Source organism: Corylus avellana, chromosome ca6, assembly GCF_901000735.1.
Source record: "Corylus avellana chromosome ca6, CavTom2PMs-1.0".
Taxonomy (NCBI): Eukaryota; Viridiplantae; Streptophyta; class Magnoliopsida; order Fagales; family Betulaceae; genus Corylus; species Corylus avellana.
The window spans coordinates 23,085,791-23,094,734 of record NC_081546.1 but is presented as its reverse complement, the minus strand read 5'-3'; the positions used below and the strand labels follow the sequence as shown (position 1 = coordinate 23,094,734).

Sequence of the window (8,944 nt, the reverse complement as noted above, 5' to 3'; positions counted from 1 at the left end):
AACTTGGTGATTTTTTTTTTTCCTCGGGGTATTGCAAGAAGAATAGAAAAATGATTGAAGAATACAAAATATCTACATATCTTATTTTTGTATTAGAAGTTCTTTATTTTGTGGGATGGCTACTGCAAAATTTGAAGTAGAAAAGTTTGATGGTCAGAATAGTTTCAGTATTTTGGCGTATCAAGATGTGTGCTTTGTTGCGACAACAAGGCTTGGCGAAGATTTTGGAGCCATCCAAGGAAAGAATTGGTATTAAGGCAATTGATGAAATTGTGGAACATGCAAAACTTGAAGAGAAAGCCTACAGTTTAATTTTATTGTCTCTTTCAAATGGAGTTTTGAAAGAAGTCGCCGATGAAGAAATTGCTGCTGGACTTTGAACAAAGTTAGAAAGTTTGTACATGAAGAAGTCTCTCACCAAACGTTTATTTCTGAAGCAACGATTATATAGCCTTAGGATGCAGAAAGGTATGCTTCTTTGTGATCATCTTGATGAATTTAATAAAATTGTAATGGATTTGAAAAATATTGATATTAAAGTTGATGATGAGGATCAAGCCTTGATTTTGTTATGTTCACTACCTGAGTTCTTTGATAGTTTCATTAATTCAATGTTGTACAGTAGAGATACCATCTCCTTAGTTGATGTTAAATCTGCTTTGAATTCTATTTAGTTGAGGACAAGATTGAATGGAAAAGGTAGTGACAATCAGGCTGAGGGTTTATTTGCTAGGGGTCGTTCGAAAAATTCATCTAATTTTAGAGGTCGATCCAGTGAGAGAGATTCAGATAGAAGAGGCCAATCGCAGTCCAACTCGAAGAACATAGTTAAGTGTTATTATTGCAAAAAGTATGGACATTATAAATCCGAGTGTCCGAAGTTGAGAAATAAAGAGGAAGTTGATAAGGCATGTTCCTCTTCTGTGGCTAGTGTTGTCGAAGAAAATTATGAGGATGTAGAATTTGCTCTTACAGTTTCCGTTTCTGATAATCGTTTTTACGACAGGTGGGTCCTTGATATTACATGTACTTTTCATATGTCCTCTAAAATGGATTGATTTACTACCTACGAGTCAATCAATGGTGGTTCAGTCTTGATGGGAAACTATGTTGCCTGCAAGATTGTTGGTCTTGGTGCAGTCAGAATAAGGATGCATGACGGGACTGTCAGGACTTTGAAGAATGTTCGACACATACCAGATTTGAAGAAAAATCTTATTTCTTTGGGCACTTTGGACTCCCTTGGATACAAGTATTCTGGTGGAGGTGGAGTCATCAGGGTTAGTAAAGGCTCATTAGTTGTGATGGAAGGTAACAAGATTGGTGGTCTCTACTTTCTTCGGGGCAGTACGGTTACAGATTCAGCTGATGTGTGTTCTCCAAATAATTTCAGACTATCAACAGTGTTAGAAAGCAGAGTGAGGAGGAGGAGCATTTCATGTCGCATGTACCTTACTCTAGTGTGTTTGGGAGCATCATGTATGTTATGGTGCGCATTTGTCCAAATGTTTCACATGCAGTCAGTGTTGTTATTCCTGGTAAGGTTTATTGGCCAGCAGTGAAATGGATAATCAGTTATCTACGGGGTGCTACTGTTGTTGGTTTAGTCTTTGACAGAGACAATTGTATTGGTTCTAGTGTCATTGGGTATATCGATTCAGATTATGCTGGCGATCTGGTTGTGACACGAGAAAATATCACATTTGGGAAAATTGCTTATGAGGAAAATCCAGTGAATATGTTGACTAAGCCAATTTCGGTTCTTAAGTTCAAGAGTTACTTGGACTTGATTGTTGTTTGTAGCTTGTGATTACCCGTGTGAGTGTTGGAAGAGACGTCTTCAGGAGATTTGCATTAGGGACTTGATGAGTTTCAAGTCAAGGTGAAGTTTGTTAGTGTGATGTGCCTTTCACCCATCAACCAAGTTTTAAAGTGGGCATAGTGTTGTTTTTGGTTGAACAGTCAATGAGTTATTACTTCTCCTATACGGATTGGTAATCCTCGATCTGTGCAGCCGGCCTTTATTTCTTTTACAAGTTGGTTTTGGGCTTCTATTTGCAACTGACTTTGAGTATTATAAAAGGATGTGTTGGCTTAGTTATTGGGGTGGAGAAACGCACAGAGTGCGTGAGATAGCCAGAAAATACAGCCCTTCACTTGTGGTGTCTCACGGTTTGTAGTGTCGTTCAACGACTTAGAGAAAAAGAGAGTTTTATTGTGTTGTTATTATTCTCTTTTCTGTATTTTTCTCTTTTGTGTGAGAGTAAGATTTGGGTGTATTGAGGCTTTGAGTTTTGAGTGGTTTTCTCCTTACTACTCTTTTGTACTCCATCTTTTGTTAGTGAATTTTCTCCAGATCTTCTCTACCAGTAAATGTAGGCTTGTTAAGCAAAACCACTTAAATTTTGGTGTCATGTGTGATTGATCTATTTTCTATTCTACTCTTTTTTGCTTATTTGGGATCTTGTAAAGCCCTTCCACACGGGACTCCCGGCTCATTGTGGCGAGGTTTTTAACCGTAGGTATCTTGCTAGGAAGTTGGTGGGCAAAAATGAACGAACGATTAGAAATGCTAAACTACGCAAAGGATTCGCAATAGCAATTATGTTCTAACTCTAACAATTAGACGACTTCAAAATATCATGTGTAATACTTTTTAAAACCAAGACATCTATTTGATAATAGTCCAAAACACAACATCAAAATAGTATTTCACGCTGTTATCTTTTGATGTGGTTATCTTTTGAACTGGATTCTGCAGGCCACTTTCGATTATCCCCATTGGGATTTTGCTTCTGTGCTTATCTTTTGATTATACTCTATTATTGATAACTTTTAGTTTCTAATGCACTCCTTTTATAATTACTACCTAAAATAAATAAATAAATAAAACAAAAAACAAGGTAGGAAAAGGGGATCGGACAAGTTGTCCACATTAATCATTCTATGAGGTATAATCATCAAATTTACATTAGTAAAAAGAGGTAAAAGTAAGGAAGAAAAAAGAAATAAATATAGAACAGTTGATAAGACAGATATCAATATAAAATAAATATAGGTAAAAGATAGTTGAACAAACAGGGAAAAAAAAAGAAGGAAAATGTTGGGGGTATTAGGTCTTTTATTAATTATAATTTTATTTTTTACAAATTTATATAATAGTTCTAGTGAGTACCATGCGTCTCAACAGAGATGAATAATTAATAATTAAGTAATAAAATTTGACGGATAAATTTAAAAGTAGATGTGGTAATTTCAAACAATCCTCTTATATATATATATATATATATATATTTTTTTTAATAATGACTTATCCGAAGGTTAATTGAGACTGCTTCATTAGTATTGTGAGATAAAAATGAGATTTTTAATATTTTTCTAAATTGAATGGGTGCTAAAATTTTACTACAAATTTTTCTTCCAAACTGATATAGTAGTCCATGATTTAAGTAAAAAAATTGACTTGTTCAATTTAATCAATTAGTGGTTAATTTGTCAACCTTTATACTCTTAATGACTCACCAATTACGGACCGTGGTGACAATTTGTAAATAAATTATAGTAAAAATGACAATATTCAAAGTATTTTTTAAACTTATTTGTTTTATGACTGACATAATAAATATGATCATCAATGGAATTAGATCACAAATGCATCGATCTGTCACAAGAGATTATATATCGGAATTGGCTTAAGAGGCAATTTTGTAATTTTTTTTGACAAGTTTGCAGTGGTGAAAAATCAGTTAGTAAAATTCACTAACCCTCTCGGCATAGGCGGTTAATAACCTTAACAACCGCTAACCGTTTTTTAAAAGAAAAAATTATTAAAAAAAAAAAGCGACGTCGTTTCATGTATATATATATATATATATATATATATATATATATAGGCAGGTAGCTGTTTTTACTAATTGCCTTCAAAATCGATTAACAGTTAGTTTTTTTTTCACTTCTAGTATGCAAAAGGTTTGAACTAGTAATTTTTGCTTCATAAAACGTGATTTTCAATCGATTAAGTTACACTTTAGTAACTTAAAAGCTTAATTTGAATGCTGGTAGATATGTAAAAATAAAGAGCTTAATATATATATATATATAGTTATTTTTCAACCCAACAGCGATAAAGTAAGTGCGATGGATCGATGTGGTAAAGTTGGATACGAAAAATGAAATGAGTGGCGTTAAGCAGCAGCTGCGTAGGCCAATTAAACGGTCAGTTAAGCTTGGATTTTAGCGTAACGCATGGATTTGGAGGTTTTTGCTATTGCCAAGTATTACGATACGGTTAGGAATAGACAATTTAGGGTCCACGTGAAGGTATCACTCAACCATCACTTCTCCCTAGAATGATAATTTCACCAACGAATTTGGAATTCAATGAAAACTTTAGAAAAAAAAAAAAGAAAAAGAAAAAACCCTCTCCTTTTCACATTATTGGTAGCATTTTTGCAATGGAGAAAAAAAAAAAAAAAAAGGAAGGAAAAAAACATTCACATATGGCTAGCCAATAGCCCATCAACAATGAACAATCCATGAGCATAAAAGAGAATCCAAGAAGAAAGAGGAAGAGGGTCTTTACAAACCCTAAAAAGCTCTCCAAACAAGTACTTAGAGACACCCAACCAAAATGCCTTTTCTACACTTTATGCAACCAGTAGTCCCATTGAAGATAGAGCCATACACCAACTTACCAAGGAAATATCAAATCCCATATTATCTCCACAAAACCCAAATCCAAACACAACTCAAAACAAAAAGGAAAAAAACAAAAAATTAAATTTCCAAAAAAAAAAAAAAGAACTCTGGTTTTTTTGTGTGTGCGCGCTTTGGGGAGTGTAAGTGCAAGCTTGTTTCGCAACTCTCAAAGCTGAAAAAATATTGCTGTATTCTGCTTATTACCCACTACCCCAAAAACCAAAACACATGCTCTCCCATTTCCCCAACTCTTTTCATCATCACCACCACCATCTCCTTCTTTCTTCTCCTTCTTCTTCTTCTTCTTCTTCTTCTTCAACATTCATCCAATCTTCTTCAACTTCCTCAGAGTTTTTGTTGAATTGGGTAATACAGCAAGTTAGCAAACATGATCACACTAACAGATTTCTACCATGTTATGACTGCAATGGTTCCACTCTACGTGGCCATGATCTTAGCCTATGGCTCGGTGAAATGGTGGAAGATCTTCACCCCTGACCAGTGCTCTGGCATCAACCGGTTTGTGGCTCTGTTTGCAGTCCCTCTTCTCTCCTTCCACTTCATCTCTCTCAATGATCCCTACACCATGAATTTCCGGTTCATTGCTGCTGATACCCTCCAGAAAATCATCGTTTTAGCTGTTCTTGCAATTTGGACTAAGATTAGCAAAAGGGGTTGCTTGGAATGGACGATTACTCTCTTCTCACTCTCAACTCTCCCAAACACTTTGGTCATGGGCATTCCTCTGCTCAAAGGAATGTATGGTGAATTTTCTGGGAGTTTGATGGTTCAAATTGTGGTTCTTCAGTGCATCATTTGGTACACTTTGATGCTTTTCTTGTTTGAATACAGAGGCGCTAGAATGCTCATCTCTGAGCAGTTTCCAGACACTGCCGGCTCCATTGTCTCAATCCATGTCGACTCTGACATCATGTCACTCGATGGAAGGCAGCCGCTGGAAACCGAAGCTGAAATCAAAGAAGATGGGAAGCTCCATGTCACTGTGAGAAAATCAAATGCTTCAAGATCAGATATCTTCTCGAGAAGGTCTCAAGGTTTGTCATCAACCACTCCCAGACCCTCCAATCTAACCAATGCAGAGATATATTCCTTGCAATCTTCAAGAAATCCTACTCCAAGAGGGTCTAGTTTCAATCACACAGATTTTTATTCAATGATGGCTGGTGGGAGGAATTCGAACTTTGGAGCATCTGATGTTTATGGCCTCTCAGCTTCGCGAGGGCCAACACCAAGGCCTTCGAATTACGAGGAAGACGGCGCTGGAGTCGGCGGTAAGCCGAGGTTCCATTACAATACCGGCGCCGGTGGAGCAGGGCACTACCCTGCACCAAACCCAGGAATGTTTTCCCCAACGGGATCGAAAAATGTTGCTGCTAATGCTAATGCAAATGCAAAGAAGCCTAATGGCCAAGCTCAGCAGAAGCCAGAAGATGGAGGTAGAGACCTTCATATGTTTGTTTGGAGCTCTAGTGCTTCCCCTGTTTCTGATGTCTTTGGAGGCCATGAATATGCAGCTCATGACCAGAAAGAAGTGAGAATGGCCGTTTCTCCCGGAAAAGGTTGTTTTTATTTTATTTATATATATATATATATTTTCTATAATTAGAGTATTCGTAGCTTCGCCCCAATTAAATTTCTAGATACTATGCAAAGGATCTCCTCCACACGACTCGGTTCTAAAAGAGTCGAATTGCCGTATCTTGATGGGACTTAGACTTACCATTTATTACTATTTTTATTTTATTTTATAATCTAGTGTTTTGGTTTTGTATCATTTATTTTGTTCTATTTTCCTTTGGACTTTAATTGAGATTTAATGCTTGGTTTGCTTTGTTATTGGTTTGTATAATTAGTGGAGGGTAACAGAGAAAATCCAGAGTATTTAGAGAGAGATGATTTCAGCTTCGGAAACAGAGTGTTAGATGGACAGATGGAGAATAATCATGAAGCTCCAAAAGTTGGAGATGGGAAACCAAAAACCATGCCACCAGCTAGTGTCATGACAAGGCTTATTCTTATCATGGTCTGGAGAAAGCTCATCAGAAACCCCAACACCTACTCAAGCTTAATAGGCCTCACTTGGTCTCTAGTCTCATTCAGGTAATCTCTCTCTAATCCATAAAAATGATACATATTTTCAAATGTTTGAATATATATAAAAGGATTTTTATGTCACATCACATCATTCTAATTGTATAGCTTAATTTCCTGCATATAAATATGAGTGTTTTTAATGTTTGCTTATGGGGTTTCTTGTAGGTGGCATGTTAAAATGCCAGACATCATAGCAAAGTCCATTTCCATACTGTCGGATGCAGGGCTTGGCATGGCCATGTTCAGTCTTGGTCAGTATAAAGAGAAGTGTTTTTTTTTTTTTTTTTTTTTTTTTTTTTTGTATCACAGATTTACTGTCCTGGAGACAAAATTCAATCTTACACTTGCTTTTTTACTATAAAAAATCCTTTTTTTTCTCTGGCTCTCACAATTTCATTATTAAAAGGTAATAAGTAAGCAGGGAAACCAGCAAAAGCAGAGTAAAGAAAACAGTAGAATGGTTATGATAATGTGTCGGGGGGGTTTGTTGATGAACCCGACTATGTATGTTTGTTTCACTTTTTTGCCATGTTTGTGTTGATGGGTGGTGGTGGAGGTGATGATGAAAGGTCTTTCAAAAGAATGAGAGACAGCAGGGGATGTGATGGTGGTGGTGATGGCATGGGGGCATGCTTTTGATGATGCTTTTGATGTGAATATATGACAGGTCTGTTCATGGCTTTGCAACCGAGGATCATAGCATGTGGAAATTCCATTGCAGCTTTTGCCATGGCCGTGAGATTCCTGGCAGGTCCAGCTGTCATGGCTGCAGCTTCCCTTGCTGTTGGCCTTAAGGGAGTTCTCTTACACGTTGCCATTGTCCAGGTCACCCTCTCTCTTCTTTCTCTTTTCTGCCTCCTTCTGACACAACCAATCCTACTGAACTGCGTAAAAGCTCCAAATCCTTCACATTTAAAAAAGTATTTACACTGCAATCTGCTATCTCCAGATAAGGCTTTTTTATTGTTTTTCTCAGATGGGTGATATTATAATCACAGCATCTCATTTGGGTCTTCAGAATATTTTTCATCCTTTTTTTGTAAAATTTTCTGGAGATGGGCTGGAAAGAGCATTGCCATAAAGCAGTTTGCTTTAAGGACTTGTTTGGGTGTTATTAATGAACAACAAACATCTGTGATGATCTGTGTACCATTATTAATATGTTTTTATTTGCCCCTCATGTGCCCTGGATTGCCAAACAAAAAATAACAGGCAGCTCTCCCACAAGGAATTGTCCCCTTTGTCTTTGCCAAGGAGTACAATGTACATCCTGATATTCTCAGCACAGGGTAAGTTTATTTGTCTAAAAACACCAACATCCTTATAACGCTATTTAGCATACTCATGTACGACTGAGATAACGTTGAAACCGCATTATCCAGTTGTATATATTATATATTTCTTTTGTTTTGGGTACTTATGAATTTCATAATATGCAGAGTTATATTTGGGATGTTAATTGCATTGCCCATAACCCTCGTCTACTACATTTTGTTGGGGCTGAGTTGGTAGAAATCATAGAAGAAATTTGGCTTCCATGGCTTCCATGCAAAAGCTTGAGCAGGCGAGCAATGCATTCAAAAGTGGGAGGTTGAAGTCAAAAAGCATGATGAAAAATAGGATCCGGAGAATGAATCTTTTCTTCTGCATTGCCCGTGCTAGTAAAGTTGTAAAATCATGTTTGTAGTCATCAATTTATATATATAAAAAAAAAAAAAAAAAAAGTTTCTCTAGTTAATTATAAGCCATAATTTCCTTCAATTCTATTCCTAGAATTTATGCTTTACCAAAAGCAACAGAAACAAGTAAAAGGAAAAGCAAAGGAGGGAAAGGAAAGTTGTTTATGTGATGATTCCCTTCCTTACATTATACTCTTGTTCTATTTGAATGGCAGATGTTTTCAATCTTTCTTTTCTTTTTCGGTTCACCGGCTCCGGTCCAGTTTCTGTCTTTCGTAACCAGACACCAAGAATACATGTCACAATCCTGACGGGTCCCAGACAAAACCTAATTGTAGGAATGAATCCAAGGCCCCCCACCCCACCCTTCTATAGTGACGATGTTTGGTAATATCTAGCAGAAGATTAAATGTCATTTGCTTGACTAGGTAGTAAGCAAGCATGAGGAACAA

At 36.7% G+C, this 8,944-nt stretch overlaps 1 protein-coding gene across 1 annotated transcript; it reads left to right on the top strand.

Annotated features, from left to right (window-relative positions):
* Positions 1-4,805: 4,805 nt before the first annotated feature.
* On the top strand, positions 4,806-8,728 carry LOC132184139 (probable auxin efflux carrier component 1c). Its single transcript, XM_059597653.1, has 6 exons — positions 4,806-6,278; positions 6,573-6,819; positions 6,979-7,064; positions 7,481-7,638; positions 8,026-8,102; positions 8,253-8,728. The coding sequence occupies exons 1-6, from the start codon at positions 5,087-5,089 to the stop codon at positions 8,323-8,325; spliced, it is 1,833 nt and encodes a 610-aa protein (XP_059453636.1). The 5' UTR covers positions 4,806-5,086; the 3' UTR covers positions 8,326-8,728.
* The last annotated feature ends 216 nt before the right edge of the window (positions 8,729-8,944 follow it).